Source organism: Pelodiscus sinensis, chromosome 3 (genome assembly GCF_049634645.1).
Source record: "Pelodiscus sinensis isolate JC-2024 chromosome 3, ASM4963464v1, whole genome shotgun sequence".
NCBI classification, from domain to species: domain Eukaryota; kingdom Metazoa; phylum Chordata; order Testudines; family Trionychidae; genus Pelodiscus; species Pelodiscus sinensis.
The window spans coordinates 185266987-185284045 of NC_134713.1; the positions used below are offsets into that span (position 1 = coordinate 185266987).

Here is a 17059-nt window from a genome sequence, read left to right on the forward strand (position 1 = left end):
CGATCAGATCAGCTGGCTGCCAGGCGGTGGGGGGCGGGGAGACAGGGACAGGCTGTGGAACGCTGGCACCAGGTGAGGGCTGCGCGTGCCCACGGCGCCGCTCCAGCCGCAGAGCCCCCGGGGCGAGCCCAGCCATGGGGGTGGGCGGGGCAACTCCTCCAGCTTGCCACGAGCCTCCTGGCCCAGATGAGGCCAACAGAGGGGGGGAGGGGGGGCTTCCCACGGGTTGGCGTTGCATCTGCAATCGAAGTGACCCTGAGCACGAGCCAGGGCTGCTCCGCCTAGGAGAAAGCAGACACCGCGCGGGAGTTTGGGCTGATCGAGCAAAACCCCGAAGAGACGCAGATTGCATCGGCGCCCAGGTTGAAGGGGTCGTTCCAGGGGGCAGAGCGCAGCGCAGCGCAGCAAAACACCGGGCGTGTCCTTGTATAACACACGCGGCCCCGCCCGCCCCCTAACTACGTGCATCCTGAATTGGGGCCAACAGCTGTCTTGCATACAGGTGTCTGGCTCATTTACGACTCACAAGAGCGCTGGGGGATTTGTCCTGCCCGGGATTAGATGAGCCTTTTCCAGGGTGAAAAATACTCGCTAGCGCCATGCAGCATTGCACCAGGGAGGAAAGGTCTGTGCTATAGCTACAGCCACCGGGCTTCCTGCGCTGATTCCGACCTGCACTTTGCTGTTGAGCTGGTCTTTTAAAAGCTAGAAGCCTTTTTATCTCCCTCAGCGGTGTAATGTCTGTCTACACCCACTGCGGGGGAGGGGGCGATGAGATTGGCACTCTTAGAGAGGCGCCAATGCATTGATTTTTTAAAAAATCGTTTACACTTATATAGGGTCTAAATTCCGAAGCGGGCAAAAAAAATGCGTTTACACGGAGCGGCAGGGAGAAGGAAGGGGCTGAGCTCATTGGGACAAGGGGCGTGCTTTTGGGGGGATTTTTGTGTACTTGGAACCTTCATGATTTTTAGAAAGCTTGGCGTTGGCGGCTCCCGTTTGACTGCAGCCCAACCCCGACAATCCAGAGCAGCTCGGGGCATCCCCTTTCTGGGAGAGTAGATCAGCGGCTCCAAAAAAAAACCAACACAAAAAACGAACCCACCCCAGGCTCAGTTGGCAGAACTGATGGTTTCCCGAAGGGAAAAGGCAGCCCAGGCTGCGGCTGCTTGGGCCGCGTCCACTAAAACACACTGAATGGGGAAATCCAGGCGCAATTAAGAGGGGGAAAACTTAGTGCCAGACTTCAGATGGGCCTGGGCCCCGCTAGAGACAAACATCCCATTGGGCCGGTGCTGGTGAACTCTCGTGTTCTTCCAAAAGCCAACCGGGGAGCTTTTTTCACATCGCCTCCCTCTGTCTAACCCACCAGCGTTTTGGTGGGCGGCCAATCCAATTACGGCCATTAAAAAGGCAGCTCTTGGAAATAAAAGTACCGAGGGCCAGCACGCCCGCCCCCCGTGGGTAAATAAAAATCAACCTGCGCCTGCCAGCGCATGCTCCGCGGAAGCTGGAGCTACTGGAGGCTGTTCCAGGGGGCCCCGCTTGGGAAGCATGACACGGACCAGGGCTGCATTAGTTTGATTTTTATTACAGGGCTATGTAGATAAGGGGGAGGAAGGAGTTGCCTTACATGTCAACAGGTACGTGTTGGATTACGGCGCAATAATCAAATTTACAAATTCCTTTTCCACCGAGGGGCCAGAGAGGTTCAAACCCATGGTTGAGACAGATGCGCAGGCGTGGCTGGCTAGGGTCGCAGCGTGGCGAGGCACTAAAAAAAAAAAACTCACTAGACAAACCGAGGGGGCTAAAAGGGACGGAATTGGAGCTGCTTTTCTTCCCCTCCCCCCCCCCCCCACTAAACTGGATCAGCTGGATAACCGTTTCCTTTCCCCACCGCTGACAGCTGTTCTCCAAAATCACCCTCCAAAATCGCTAGCCCTCCCAGTCTCTTCTTGCGGGAGGGGGTTGGATTTGTCCTAAGCCGCCCCCCCCCCCCCCCCAGGGAGGAAGGATGCAGTGGGGGGGGGGGGGAAGAGGGGCGGGAGAACGGGATCCTGGACTCGCCCCGCGCGGTTGTGGGAGAGGAGAGAAGTTTGGTGTTTAGTTCCTTTTGCCTCAGTGTTAGACTCAAGATAAAATTTCAACCCAATAACTAAAAATAACGCGGGTCCCTGGAACGGACCCAATATTTACACCATTCCCGCTGCGCTGCGCAGCAAGACGCTGTCCAGTCCCCAGTACACAGCGCCGGCTGCAGCGGGCACCCCTAGCCCGGGCCCCTGCAGCTGGAGAGAGTGGAGTCACCAAACGCGTGGGGAGCAGCCTGCGGGGGGGGGGGGGAGGGGGGATGAAATCTGTGTCCACGGAGCGCAGCTTCGGCAGCAAGAGCCGGGAATCCTCCTCCGGTCCGGCCCGTGTGAAGCCAACGCGCCCCGCAGCAGCATCCCGGGGGCGGAGCAGGAATAAATAAGTTACCCGGGAGCGAGCAGCCGAGCCGGGGCTGAGAGGCTGGTGGTGTGCGAGGGGGACCCAGTCCTGCCCGGGAGAAAGACGCCGATCCAGGGCAGCCCAAGCAGGCGGCTCCGTAGCCGGGGCGGGGCAGCGGGCTGCTCCCCCGCAGGGCGCAGCCTACAAGACCTGGAACCGCCAGGAAGCCTGGTCCTTGTAGTCCAGACAGTCGGGGGAGTTGAAGTTGAGTTTCCAGGAGGAGGCGGCGCCGGGCTCCTTGTAGTCCAAGCAGTCGGGGGAGTTGAAGGCCAGCCCCGTGCTGCCGTAGCCCTGGTGGTGGTGGTGGTGGTGGTGGTGGTGGCCGGAGCCCTGGCCCAGCGGGTGGTGGTGGTGGCCAGCCATGGAGGAGGGCCCCATGGGGCTGAGCTGGTGCGGGTGGTGGTGCGAGTGCATGGGCGCCAGGTAGGAGCTGCACTCCACGCCGCCGAAGTAGGAGGAGGAGGGGGCCGTCGGGTAGCCCTGCCCGTAGCCGCCCTGCCCGTAGGACATGGGGTAGGAGGCGGAGGCGCCGGACACGGAGCGCTGCATGCAGGACGCGCCGCCGGGCGGCAGCGGCTCGGGCACCGACACGGCCGAGGGCGCCGCGCCCGGGGAGATGGAGGCCGGGCTCCAGATGGACGAGGCCGGGGCGCTGATGGAGGCGGCGGCCGCGGCGGGGTTGCCCAGGGCGGCCGCGGCGTTGCCGGAGGAGCTGGAGCTGGAGGAGGAGGACGAGGCGGAGCTGGAGACGGCGGGGGGCGTGAACTGGCCGCTGCTCTCCGAGCCTGAGCTCTCCCGCGCCGGGGACGGCTTCTTCTTGGCCGGCCGGCTCTTGGCCCCGCCGCCGCTCTGCTGCTGCTGCCGGCACTTGGCCCGCCGGTTCTTGAACCACACCTGCGGGGAGAGCGAGCCGTCAGCAGCCGGCCCCCGGCGAGCCCATAGCCAGCCCCTAGGGCCTGGCACCCAGAGCCAGCCAACCCCCACATCTCCCAGCCAGCCCATAGCTAGCCAGCCCATTGCACCAGTAGCTCCTAACACGCAGCCCCCACATCTCCCAGCTTCCAACCGGCCTGCCAGCTCCCAGCCCCCATAGCTCCTGTACAGGGCAGAGGGGCATTGCTGGCACATATCACATTAGTAGATGTACAAGTGAATGAGCCTTTGGTGGTATAGCTGGTGTGTGTGTGTGTGGGGGGGGCTACCACTTCTCCCAGCCTCCAGCACCCCCAGCCCAAAGCTAGCCAGACTCTTGGTACCCAGCCCCTGGCACTCCAAGCCCCCCCGCCCGCCCATAGCTAGCCAGCCCCCAGCACCTGGCTTCCAGCCTCTGGCACAGATAAGCGACTAGCCCCTCACACCCAGACCCTAGCACCCTGAGCCCAGCCAGCACCCAGTCCCTGGTACTCCCTGCCAGCCCACCCCCGGCACCAGCCCCCACTTATCCCAGCCCGACAGTGAAAAACCAACAATATAGGTGCTGAAAGGAGGGGTACCAAGGGCGCTGCCCTGGCTTGAAGAGCCTAGGGATTACAGTGTGGCGCCCAGCACCCCCCACCATGCAAACTGTTCCAACGGCCTTGGCCAGCCCCACTTCTCCCAGCTCCTGAGCACCCACCTTCCCTAGCACCCATAGCCCCTGAACCTCCAGCCCCATAGCCAGCCACCCCCAGGGTCTCAAACAGCTACCAGCGTCACAGCCTTCCCTGGTACCCACCCCGGAGCACCTACAGTCAGCACCAGACACCCAACAACCCCCAGCATCCCAGACACTTCTCCTAGCGCCCATAGCCAGCCCCTGGCACCTAGCTCTTAGTACCCCGCATCTGTAGCTACCCTCCAGCTCCAGAGCACCCTGAACAGCCATCAGCACCCATTTGCCCAGCCCCCAGCCTCCAAGCACCCTGAACAGCCACCACTGCCCATAGCCAGCTCCTGGCACCCACTTGCCCCCAGCAGCCATAGCTAGTGGAGTCTAGTCCCCCCCCCCCCGCAGCCAGTCTCCCACTGGCACCCTGCCAGCCACTGGCCATCCAGCTCTCCCGGCATCTCAAACCACCACCATCACCCGCAGCCATGCCCCGGCGCTCAGCAGCCAGAACTACACCCCGGCAGCCACTGAAGAGCTGCCCACGAGCTTCTCATGGCCCCCCCGCACCGACCCCCAGTTCTCCCGGCACTTACACCCACCCCCCAGGGCAGGGCCCGTGGCTCCCAGCACCCCACAGACCAGGCCCCAGCTGGAGTCCCAGGAGCATCAACCCCCCTGCACTCCACGCAGCGCCCACATCCCTCGCCCCCCGGCTCCCACCCTTCATCTCGCCCGGCCGAGAGACGCGCAGCGCCCACCCCCTGCCAACCAGCGCCTGTGCCCAGCGCCCACCCCCACGCACAAGCGAAAACAAAGTTCCGGTCGAGTTTCCCCACGGCCTGGCGCTCCCCTGCCATCCAGCCGGCTTCCCGCTAAGCCCCTCGCCACCCCCAGCTCCGCCCGACGGGGAGAGCGGAGCCATCCCCACCTGCTTCCCCCCGGCCCCAGCTCTGCAACCAGCCCCTCCGCCCCGGCCTGCAAAGGAGCCCTCGGTACCCAGGACTTCCACTGTACCCTACCCAACCCCATCTCTACTGCCCCACCCAGAACCGCCCCCTTGCCGGCCCCACGAACACACCGCCCCCAGCGGTACCCAGCACTTCCCCCCGAAAAGGGGAGCAGCATCCTGCTCCGCCACCCAGCACCTCACCCCATTCCCAGCCCCGCCACCCCCGCTCCCGAAGCAAGGGGGTTTCTACACAGCGCCCCAGCTGCCTCAGGAAGCACGAAGCGATCGGCTCTCCCCCCCCCCGTACCCCGCGAAGGAGGGGCCCAGCATCCGGTTGGCCCAGCACCGCCCCCAATGCCCGCAGCCTGCCAGGGAGGGAGCAGGCGCTGGGTCCTGAGCAGTCCAGCCCAGCCCCCGCCTCTCCGCAGCCTGTGCAGCGCCGTGCACCCCTCGGGCCGGGAAGCGGGTCCCCTGTGATCAGCGCCCAGCACAGCAGCCCCTCCCCCCCATGGCTGCCAGGGAGCTCCCGTGGGCAGATGACAGCCCCGCCTGCCTCCCCCCACCTCGCTCAGGCCGGAAGGGCCATTTCCGGGCTTGGCCCCCTGCGCCACAGGCCCGGGTCCCAGCCCGCCCCCTCGAAGGGCCTGCCCATGCTGCCAGGAAAAGCCCCCAGAGCCACTGCAGGGTGCGCGGGCGTCGGGGGAAATACCTGAGGCTGGATCTTACCCCAGAGCTGCCCCCTTCAGCCAGCCCCAGCCCTGTCTTTATTGCAACCCCCGCACCCCACCCCGGTCCTCAGGCTGCCCCGGCTTCCCGGGGGGGACGGACACGCTGCGAGACTCTCCCCCCCCCCCGTTTGTGAGGCTCCCTCCCGCGCCGTCTGAGCGGGACCGGCTGGGGCGCGGGGCCCGGAAAACACGCGGGGAAGCCTCCTTCCAGCGAGGGATAGATTCCGGGGCTGACCCATCAGCCCTGGCCAGCCGGGTGCTGCGCCTCTCCCCGGCAAGCGGTTCCGTTGGGTCCCCGCGCGGGGAGCCCCACAGCGGATCTTTGCCGGCAGGCCCGATGGCCCTTGGCAGGCCCCTTTTGCCCCCCTGCAGGGGGACTTGGGGCCGGACTGGGAGAGCTCAGGGGTCAGCTGCCCAAGCTCACTGCCCCCTCCCTGAGCCTGCTCTGGCTCCGCACCTGCCGGGACAGCCGCCCAGGGCGCAGGATCTAGGGCTCCACGCGAGCCCCGAGGGCAGTGCGAGGGGCCGGACACCGGCCCGCTCCCCAGGGGCTGACTGGAAATACCCCCGTCCCGGGTAGGTTGCCCTGGGGCTTCCTCTGCCCCCATCCCGGCCCGGGGCGGGCCCCACCGGCCGGGAGAGATGGTACCGGACCTGGACTCTGGACTCGGGCAGGTTGATCTTCAGCGCCACCTCCTCCCGCATGAAGATGTCCGGGTAGCGGGTCTTGGCGAAAAGCGCCTCCAGCACGTCGAGCTGCGAGCGGGTGAAGGTGGTGCGCTCCCGCCGCTGCTTCCGTGGGGTGGCTGCCGGCCCGGGAACGAGACAGACACGCGGGTTAGACACGCAGCTCCCCACCGGCTACCCCCACCACCAGCTGGGGTGGGCTTCAGCCCGGCTCCCTGCAGACTCCCCCGAGCCGGGCCCTGCCTGTCCCTTGCTACGGGCCGGGGGCTTCGCGGCAGGCGGATTCACACCCAGCACCCAGAAGCCGGTGCCTGGAACCGGAGCCGGGAGCGGAATCGACCCGCATTTCGCTTCCAAAATGAGTTGGAAATCCCAGGAACTACTGCCCCCCTCTCCCGCAAACGCTCAGTTTAGTTACAGATCCCGGCGGATCTGTGCAGCGTTTCAAGGCTCTCCATGGACCACGCTCGGTGGCATTGGGATGTGGAAGGGAAACATTTCCGAGGAAGTTTTTTTTTTTTGGGGGGGGGGGGGGGCGAGGAAGGGAGATTAGGAGGCGGGAGACAGGGGCGAAAATGCGAGCCAGCAAGTGAACTCCAAAAGTTAAGGCCGCAGTGAAACGGACCAGGCGAAATCCGGCGGGGAACGCCAAACCGATTGTGGATTTCTCCCCGTCCGCAATCCGCACCCCAGCACCGCACAGCCATCTCCGCCAGGCCCCGGAGCCCAGAGGCAGGGAAAAACTGGAGTTCTCGGCGTGTGTGTTTAAATTACAACCCAGGGAGGAAAAGAAATTGGAACGGACGAGAACAAAGACCCCACTACCACCCCTCAAAGTGAGGGACAGGCCGAGGGCTGGAAACAGAAAGCAGCACCTCTCCGCAGTCCGGTACAAATTTCATTACATTCACTTTTAACTCCCAAAGTTAAGAACTCGAACAAACAGATCCCCACTGGTAAAAACAAGCGCCCGAATTCAACAGAAATTTAAACTTTTCAATCGTCTCATCTGACCGTTCAGAAGCGATTTAGTTTGGGGGGGGAAAGGAGATTTCTCTGTTGAAATCCTCTATTATCGCCCAACTTAGTTTTGAGAGTAAAGTTACTTTTAAACAATCTAACGAGCAGATTCGTTCGCTCAAATCTGGTTTTTTTTTAAATACTCGGGTACATTTTGAAAGTACAGAGGAGTGCCAGAAATATCCCATCTCTCTTCGTTGCAAGAAGAGAAGGAGAAAAACGACTTGATCTGTACGAGGCCTAGCTAAGCCGTGTAAAGTGACTAGTAGAGGGGCAAAGCGGGTAGAAATTAAAGAGGTTTGATGCTCACCCGGGTAACCCACGGAGGGGTGCAGTAAGTCCATGGCAGGTCCGGTCAGCCCCAGCCCATTCATGCCATAGGGGGGCTGTTTGAGGTAAGACATCATGCTAAAAGCTGGAAAGATTTTCCCCGATTGATCACAAAAACAAAACAAAAAGTCTTAAAACGTCTTGAAGTCACAAAACGGGTTCTTCCAGGCGAGGGCAGAAAATCCGGGTGCAGAACAGTCTCCTCGCTCCCTAAAAGAAAAACAAAATACACACGGAACAAAAGACAAACATCAGAAGCTCTTCGGAGCGGAATCGACAAAACCCGGTGACTTCGCAGGGCGCGCTACACACCGCTGGGATTCGGAGTTTGAATTCGCGAGAGAAGAGCGGCGCCGATCACATTAAAATGAATCGAAAGCGCAGGGAAGTTTTACCTATTTGTGCGTCTATTAAATTAAATCGGTTTTTTTGCGGGGGGGGGGGGAGGTGGATTGCAAAAAGACACAAGAGCACAGACTCCTGTTCGTTGCAAAGGGAGTTGTATTTCTCTCTTCGCCAAAAAACAACCAACCAACCCACCCAACAAAACAACCAAAACAAAACCCCACGCAGTACAAATAAAATCGAAAGTTTCGCTCCTTTTCGTGGTCAGTATTATTGTTCGAAAGTTGTTGCGCGTCTAGAGAAGGGTGTGCGGGGGGAACAGTCAATATGGCCGACACCCCCCCAAACATAGTGAAATAAAAAAAGTACGAGAAGTGAGTTTTTTTTTTAAAGAGCAGAGCCATATTAGCATACAATCGCCGTGGGGGCTTGGAGGAGGGCACAGTACAAGTGATGGGGGGAGATAAAGCAATTATTTAAAAAGATAATTGGATTAGAAATCAAAACGAGCTATCAAAAGAGGGACGTATAATTAATTTAAGAGAGAGCAGAAGGGGACATTTTAATTAGAAATGGGTAGCAGTTAAAAAAACCCAAACAGATTTAGAAGCACTTTGAAATTCATATTCCAGGGGTTTCCTCCCGTAGGGGTGATAAACAAATTTGCACAAGGGGTGCGTGTGGGTGACGGAGGAAGTTTTCACGTCCTCTCACTAGGGATAAATAAAAGGGGGAATTGCTCTGCCTAGCTGGGTGACCTTACCCGGCTTTGAGAAGTGCCAACTCAAACCCGTCGCCTCACGGTTTCCTGCCAATTCAGTTTGTCTTGCTGTTCTCCAACAGCAAAGAATTTACAAGCGGGACCGCGGAACTGGAATGTATCTATTTCCCCCCCTCAGAGCCAAGTAAAAATTTCCAGGTAAAAATCCACAACCTTGATCCCAGCTCCTGAAATCTCTCTCCGCAGGCCACAGACACCTAAGCACCCTCAGTGTCCGCCACGAGAAAAACTAGAAGAGACCAACCAAATAAAATAAAATCTGAATTCCTGCAACAGATGGTGGCGGCTCTAATCACAAGTAATCACTTGCTACAAACTTTAATTGGGTGCAGGGCCATGTTGTCTCCAGCTGAGTTTCCTGTATTTGCACCAGAAAGATTTAAAAAAGGGGGGAGGAGGGGTTTGTTTGTTTGTTTTCGCCGTTAAGGCCATTTCCAAATTAATTTACATCCTCCAGGGGTGCTGGAGCAATGTGTATAGTGTGTGTGTGTGTGTGTGTGTGGGGGGGGGTAATATGCTGAGCGCCAATGCACCCAACTGTAAACTCTGCATGAGATGGAAAACACGGCACCCCCCGCACCCGTAGTTCCAGCTCCCAGGATCACCTGTTGCACTGGACAGCTGGGATCCCCTCTAGTGTAAATGGGTTTCGGTTTTAGGGTCTGGGTGGAAATTAAGCGCGTCCGGTTTAGCTCGCAGTTTGGAGTGAGCGGACACGCACGCAGGAGGTTTCCACAGGCCTGTGTGCACTTTCCTGCGGATTTCCCGAAAGTACCGAGTCCATTGCAAAGCGTCCTAACCTCCCAGGCCAAGGGGTGCTGTGGAGGCCGATTTATCCTCCCAGAGACTCCCGACCAGCATCGGCGCCCGCGCCTCTAGTCCCAGAGAGCGCCATGGACACAGAAGCGCCCCAGGCCGGGAGAGAGGGCTCCAAAGAGGATCCGTGGCTTGGCGGTGGCGCATCGAAGGCAGCAGGTTCCCCCAGGCCAGGCCAAGCCCTGCTTCCCTCTGAGCGGCTCCTGGAGAGGAGCCTGGCCGGGCCTGGAGTGATTTGGCCCCATTATGTAAGTTTCTTTGCCAGCCCCACAGCGGCACCCTCCCAGGCAGGGGGAGGAGGCGGGGAGAGAACGGCGCCGCACATTCGGCTAAGACACAATCCAGGAGTCCCACACCCACCAGCACCCCCGGGCAGGGCTTCGCCAACCCCCGCGCGGGACCCGCCAGCTGCGCTACCAGGGAGCGGAACTTGGCCGGGGAGTTGCAAAGTCTGGCGGGGACACGCGGGCAGCCCGGAGCGCCTCGCCCGGCTCCACCAGGGGCCAAGGTGCCGAGCCGGGCTCAGCCGCACAAGGGGCCAGGCAGAGCAGACGGGCCGGGGCGCCCCTGCTGCTCCCGGAAAGTCCGGGCTGGGGGGGGGGGGGAAGCTCCTGCAGCCCATAGCGCCGGGACAGATTGCGCAGGAACCAGGAGCCTCACCTGCCCGTACCCCTGGGGCGCTGCCGCTAAGGCCCCGGCCAGGAGCGGACGGGCCAGATTCCGGGCGCTTGCAACGGGCTCCCTACTGTCCCCCTGCCCCGCGCTGCCACCCGGGGGGGGGGGTGAGTGGGGGCGGCTCCTTGCACTTTCTTTGCGGGCAGCGCTAAGTTCTGCGGGGCGCCGGGGCCGCGCGTGGGGCAGGGCAGGGGGGAGCCGGCCCCGCAGCGCATCCAGCGCGTTACCTTGTGGCAGGAGCGGTCTGGCCCGGGCGCTTAGGTGATTGGAAATGTAGCCTGATGAAGATTGATCACCTTTCCACCGCCCTACCCTTGTATGTGAGCGCGAGGCAAGTGCGTAACCGGCCCGGCGCCAATCCCCGGCCTCCCCCAGCCTGACTGACAGCCGCCTTGGCCAATGGCAGCTCAGGATGCGGGTTACCTCTGCACGCCCCCTCCCTCCTCTCCGGCTCCCCACTCCACCCCAGCCCTGCCGCGCGCGCCGGCTCCCCCGGGGCAGGCGGCGGCGCAGCCCCTGGTGCTGTCCTGCCCGGACAAAGCCCGTCCCGGGTGCAAGTGACTCGGGACTAGCTCGGGGGAGGGGCTCCCGGAGTGCCCCGGCTGGACTAGCGTACGCTCCGCCTAGCCCGGCGCCCACAGGGAACTTTCTGCGCGTTTAATTGCTGCCCGTGCGCGTCTGTGTGAAGCTGAGTTGTATTTGCGCGCGCACTGAGCAGCGCTTCTCCCTAGGCGCGCAGCGAGCAAACCTGAACTCCAAGGGGCGACAGCGCCTAGCCGGGCCGCCCGGAATGTGGAGCAAGTTCCTTCTAGTGGGTTTCCCAGTCCTGCCCCAGCCTGACTTTTTCTTCTACGACTCCACTCGCTCTCCCAAAGTTTGCAACCCCCGTTTTTTCGTACGCTCCGGTACGAACCAGGGCTCCTAAGTGCGCAGAAATGTATGTCACGAAGGAAGGCTGGGATGGCTGGTCTGCCACCGGCAACGCCCTGCAAATCACCCCTTTCGTTCCCGTTTGTGTTTGGGCAGGACCTAGGCTGGGAGAGAAGGATTGTGCTGGCCTGGGATGGGTTTCGTTTCACGGGTTTCCCCCTTTCCGAAACATCCCAAGTGCCCGTTCTGAAAATCGGTCCCAACCTTTATTTGAAGCGCGCCGCTCGTGAAACCTACACAACGAAGGAAGCGAAGGGAATGGCGATGGGTGACCATAAACTTGGGCTTTCCCTCTCCAAGCTCTCAGGCCCCACAATGATCTCGACATATATATGTTTAAGTTGCGCCGTCTCATAAATATTAACGAAGGGCCCTAATCTCTTCCTAAGAATCACTCCTTTTTTTTGTAGTTTAATAGGAGAATGTCCAATAACACAAAGGGAAATCTGAAAAGGGGGTAATAATAATAACATGCAAAAAAAAAAATCAACTCGTTGCCAGCAAAATAAATTAAACGCGGCCGGGCATCAAAGTAAGTGTTTTTCACGAGACACTTTCCTTTGGCGTCCCAATAAAACACGGTAACAGAATATCATGGATGCACACTGTTTCCCTAACTGCTTCTCAAAGGGTCCAGGCGATCTTCTTAGGACCTTTAATAAGGCTTTGGTGCGGGTCTTTTGTTGATCTCTCAAAATCAACTCCTTCTCATTGAAGCTGGAGCTGAAAGCGAGCTAATGTTCAAAGGAAGTGACCGCCGGCCCAAACGAAATTACATTTTTTTTCGGGCGATGAGGGGACATCTAATCAAAGCGGGGGGGGGGGCGAGGTAGAAGGAGGAGAAGGGACGAAAGAAAAGGAGGGTTTACAAGATCTTTCTATAGTCCACAAAAGTCAGCGACACGGGCACTTCTCCGGGGAACAAAGGCGCCGCAGCCCATTCACAAAAAGTAAAGGGCTGTCAGGGGACACCAGTCCCGGGGTCCCTACCTTTGCCTTTGTAGGCACAGGGAGCAAGCCCCGCTGAGGCACCTGAACCTTTGTCCCAGGGTGGTAGGCCAGGAGTTGGGGGCCGATTTTTAAGCAGGAAGGGCTGTTCTCCAACGCGCGCCCGGGCAAAGGGAGCCCGGCCAGGCTCGCCAAAAAGCCCATATTCTCGGCTGCGCCCAACTCCCCAGCAATCGGCTCCCGGTTATTCGTGCAGGAGAGGGGGTTGCTTGGCCAGCCGGGGCTCGGCTGCCCGGCCCGCTCCCGCTTGGAGCTTGGCTCTGGCGCTGGGGCTCAGCCCCACAGGCTGGGGCTGGGAGCGGGGAGGTATCAGGTAGCACTGGCCCCTGCCCGTGCAATCAGAGCACTTGTCTAATCCCAAATTGCAGGCGAATTTTCTTAATGCGCAGCCCATAAAAGCCCGGGATTAGGGGGAGGCAGGGGGCACACGGCGCAGAGCGAGCGCGCGAGAGAAAAGTTTGGCGCCGCGCTGGGGGCTGCACGCAGAGGCGGCGGCGCAGCAGCCGCGGCGGAGGCGCAGGGGGGGCGGTCAGGGTACCCCGTCCTGCCCCCACCCATCTCCAGGGACCGCGCTGCAAGGGGGAGCGCTGGGTGCGCACAGGTAAGCGCCTGCGGGGCCCGGCCTTCCCGTAGCCCCTCTCGGCCCCCGGGAGGGGGGTAGGGTCCCAGGGCTGCAGCCGGGCACCGGAGGCGTGTGCGCGGGATCCCGCAGCACCTGCTGCGCCTGGGCAGGACCCCGAGGCACGTGGGAAGCTACAGGGGTTGGGGCGCTCGGGGGGAGGGGGCGTTTGACTGTCTCGCCCCCATTGACCCAGGAGCCCCTGGGCTGGCTGGGACGGGGGGGGGAGGGGCGGGAGTTCAGCTGGCTGCAGCGAGTTTGCCAAACAACCGGGCAATGCCGCGGGGAGAAGCCCCCCAAGTTCCCTGCTCCCTGCAGCGGCCCCGGAGCCTGGGGCTGGACCCTGCTGGCGGAGAACAGCCCGGTGGACGCTGCTTCTGACCCCTCCCCCCGGAGCATTTCAGCCCCTTGGCTTAGTGGCCAGCGCTGCCCTGGAGCGCCCGCGTCTCGCTCTGTGCTCCGTGCCCCAGCATGTCTCCCCCTCCCGGTTCCATGCACCCTCTTCTTCCGCGCCCCCGCTAGCCCACAGCCCCAGCCCGAGGGCTGAGCCACCCCCTGGAGCCCGGGCCAGAGAAACCTGCGCCCGGGAAGGCAAAGCGAGCCGGGCCCAGCCCCTGAACGGGCCAGTTGGAAAAGGCCAGAGGACGCCAGCTGTCAAAACTTATTCCCCCTTCATCAGAGCGGAGGCAGCAGCGAGGACTCCGCCGTGGCCGGTGTCATTGGCACAGGCTCCTGCTCCGCAGCCCAGGGCCCTGCGAGGGCGAACAGCTGTTCGCTGCGAATTAACCAATTCTCCTCTGACTCTTAGGCGCCGAGAAAGCGCGTTAACCTACATTAACCACCCCAAAGTGCGCACTTGTCTCGGGCCAAATCAAGAGCGGCTGGTCCAGCAGGCCGGCAAGAGAGAACACAGCCCAGAAACGGAGGTGATGGGCGGGGGTGATAGAGTCAAAGGGCGAGGGGGAGAAGGAGGCAGATCCGGGCCCGATTCGCATCCCCCAGTGAAAGGAGATAAGAGGTTTAATTCATTTAGCATATGAACCACCTCGGCAAGGGATTCCCATGATGGGCAGATCCGAAGGCACATGCCCAGAGCCCCGGTATTTACACTGGCACTTTATCATTTTAACCGGATTATTCACGAGGTGGATTTGGTAACATCTCGTGTGTTCTCTCCGCACGGGTCAGAAAACCGCGTCTCTCTTCCAAGCCGCGGCGGCAGGCGCAGGAGCAGCTGCTGAGATGGGACTCTCCCCTAGCCCCACTTGGCTGGATTTTGCAGCGATTGGATGAGGGGATTTGATTTTCACCGGGGCTCCATGGCGCAGGAAGGTGGCGGGGCCAGCTCCCCCAAAGTGCCCGCGGAGCCACTGGGTCCCGTCCCAGAAACTTCGCACGAACTTTTCCCCCGGCCTGGGAGGCGCAGATTTGAGCGGCAGCATTCCTGTATGCGCCGGCTGGGCTGTCCTTTCCTAACTGAGGCATGATTTATAGTCTCTTGTAAAACTTCGCTGGCACTCTGAAGCCTAAACCTGCCGCATTATTATTTTCAGGTCTTCCCAATTTGTCGAACAGACTTCCTTTTGTTAGGGAGAGGGCTGGTTTGCTACTGGAATGAGTTGAGCAGGCGGATACAGGCATACGGCTGCGCCATGTCAAAAGTTGAACTTTTTGTCTGGCTTGGTGGTTCTATCACTAAATACAATTTTTTAAAAAATTGCAGTTCGCTGAGAGTTGACAAAGAGCTTTGATCTGGCCCGCTGAGCTATAAAAAGGCAAGCCACTGCAAAGGAAGGTGAAGAAAACGATGCACTGTGGCCAGTTCTGAAAATCTTGGACAAAGTAGCAGTGACCAGAGGTCTGATTTGCAAAATCTTAATGTAAACCGGAACAGGTTCCAAAAAAAGAGAAATTGGAACCTTCTTGGACAAACAAGACTTGTATCTGGAAAAGTTTTACAAATAAAACCAAGGCCATGGCTTTTTAATCCTCACCCCCAAAAGAAAATTCTATTTTTGTATCTGAAGGTGTATCTTTTGCCTCTAGACTGGTGCCAGGTAGGAAGCTGTTGCATTTGCAAATCATTTTTTACAAATTCATTTTAAAAATTAAATAAACCTTTCCCCATCTCCCCTCCCCCCAAACAATCAGAAGTAAACTTTTCACACTGGGAAGAGAAGACAGCAACAGTTAACGGTAAGAAAGATTCAGCTTTTATTGAAAATTTATATATGACTCAGTATTGTAATAAATAACAGTTTTCACAAAAATGAGCGAGCAATGGAAGCAAAAGGAACTCTAACTGAGAGGGGGTTTGCACACAATGGCAGAACAGACTTTAATAGCTACTGAATAAATATGAACAGCATTCTGGAGCCAACAAAATGGAGAAGGGAACAAAACTAGATGTAATAAATAATTATAAAAAAATGGCGTAGCCTTTAATGACAAAATGTTTCTGTAAACTGATGCACTTCAATTAGCCCCATCTCACACCACATCTTCAGATCACAAGGCTCTTTTCAAATCACATGGTAAAGAACTGGTCTCGGAGCGAATCAGACAGTCTTAATTTATATTATACATACAATAAAATGTAAAACGTTTCTGAAATAAACACTGGTAAATATAGCACATTTTAATAACTGGATTGAATCTGAACTATAAAATTTAGATAGCTTATTAAGCATTACATATGGCAGGACTAGATGAAACCATTTAGAATGATTTTTGTTTTCTATTTCCCCCTTCATCATCCTATTACAACAAACATATTTATTTCAAAATTCATTCCTCCTCTGGCTAAAGAAATCCTGTCATTTTTTTCTCTTAAACATTTTTGATATTACCACCACAACAATGTTTCTGTGCAAATGTATGTAACAGAATTTCAACAAGATGACTAAGCTCACAATTAAATCATAGTACAAAGCTAGTTTGGAATAATATTGCTTGAGTGGAAAAAAATAACAAATCCAGAAAACAATGCAGTATAGAGCTAGCCTAAGAAAAGGGGAGAAGTTTTATATTTTCGGAAGTATTGAGTTATATATTTGTTTTTTGAGTCTTGGGGTCAGTATTTTAAAAATGTAAGAAAGATCTGGACTACAAAATGCAACTGCATCTGCTCCAGGAAGGCCAGTCACTGGAGGACACATTTCTCTTCTTTCTTGGCCATCTTGCCTTTGTTTTGTTCCAGAGTTCTTTCCAAATGTTCATCTTCTTCTTCAGCCCTGAAAACAAACGCAAGGAACAATTATTGTCCGTTTTCCATCTAAGGACACACAGTTCTTCTTTACACCACTTAGGCGCTCTGCGGGCTATTTGCCAAAGGAATTTGGCTACAGAGCACCACTCTAGGGTAGATGTGATAGCACCATTCAATTTGAGGATCAGGCTCTAGATTTTCTTTAAAATGGATCATCATTAACAAACCCCAGAGTTCATGTTCTCACTCTTGAACACCAGAGAGAACATGCTGCTTTTGTTTACTGAACTTTCCTCAAACTTTTACTGTCTGGACCATAGAGAAAAAGCAAATCCATTCTCAGAAAAGTCAAAATGTCTCTAGAGGGTTTACAAAAATAACACGTCATACTCACTGTTTTTCTTGGGCGTCCAAATCTCTGACCAGGGCATCACGTTTATTAACGAGAATAACAAGTTCATCCAGCAAAAGCTGCTCTCGCCTTTTCTGGGCTTCAGTCTTTTGCCAATCTGAAAATAATAAATATATTAAATAAGCATAATTAAATCCCCCAGAAATGTGTGGTTTAAAATCTTTTTGGTCTGAATTTCTGTATGATTTAAACAAATGGGTGTCAGATCTTTGGCATTAGGAATAAAAAACAAAATAAGATTATTCCTTTCTGTAACCTCCAAAGGTATGGAACTTTAAGCTGGGATCATATTTCACATTTGTGTGAATTTGTATATATCAAAAATATCAAGTTATTGAAGATTTGCATTTGACTTCATGCATTATTACTTAATAACCTGTAGTTATAAATTTATATACTTTTACATAAACAACGAATTCTATCCTAGATGTGGCAATATTCCAAGATGCCTAATTTCTAAATTTCTCACA

At 57.2% G+C, this 17059-nt stretch overlaps 2 protein-coding genes across 13 annotated transcripts in view; both read right to left on the bottom strand.

Annotated features, from left to right (window-relative positions):
* Positions 1-1849: 1849 nt before the first annotated feature.
* OTX1 (orthodenticle homeobox 1) lies at positions 1850-10776 on the bottom strand. Of its 2 annotated transcripts, XM_075925599.1 has the most exons (5): positions 10640-10692; positions 9075-9150; positions 7776-8005; positions 6413-6564; positions 1850-3387 (listed from the first exon to the last, which is right to left on the bottom strand). In XM_075925599.1, the coding sequence occupies exons 3-5, from the start codon at positions 7870-7872 to the stop codon at positions 2635-2637; spliced, it is 1002 nt and encodes a 333-aa protein (XP_075781714.1). In that variant the 5' UTR covers positions 7873-8005; positions 9075-9150; positions 10640-10692; the 3' UTR covers positions 1850-2634. The 2 variants fall into 2 exon arrangements, with proteins under 2 accessions (XP_075781714.1, XP_075781713.1); XM_075925598.1 differs by lacking the exon at positions 9075-9150 and having other exon boundaries at positions 10640-10776.
* Positions 10777-15159: 4383 nt separating this feature from the next.
* EHBP1 (EH domain binding protein 1) overlaps positions 15160-17059 on the bottom strand; it is a 337547-nt gene continuing 335647 nt past the window's right edge. For all 11 annotated transcript variants that reach the window (XM_075925601.1, XM_075925605.1, XM_075925600.1 and 8 more), the window contains 2 exons: positions 16572-16686; positions 15160-16202 (listed from right to left, as the gene is read on the bottom strand). In XM_075925601.1, the coding sequence (XP_075781716.1) occupies positions 16112-16202; positions 16572-16686 (206 nt within the window). In that variant the 3' untranslated portion in view covers positions 15160-16111. The remainder of the gene's footprint in view (positions 16203-16571; positions 16687-17059) is intronic.

Coding starts and splice junctions, on each gene's coding strand:
- OTX1 (XM_075925598.1), bottom strand. CDS start 7,872: ATGATGTCTTACCTCAAACAGCCCCCCTATGGCATGAATGGGCTGGGG. Junction 6,565..7,775: donor CCCCTCCGTGGGTTACCCGG/GTGAGCATCAAA, acceptor CCGGGCCGGCAG/CCACCCCACGGAAGCAGCGG. Junction 3,388..6,412: donor TGCCCGAGTCCAGAGTCCAG/GTCCGGTACCAT, acceptor CTCTCCCCGCAG/GTGTGGTTCAAGAACCGGCG.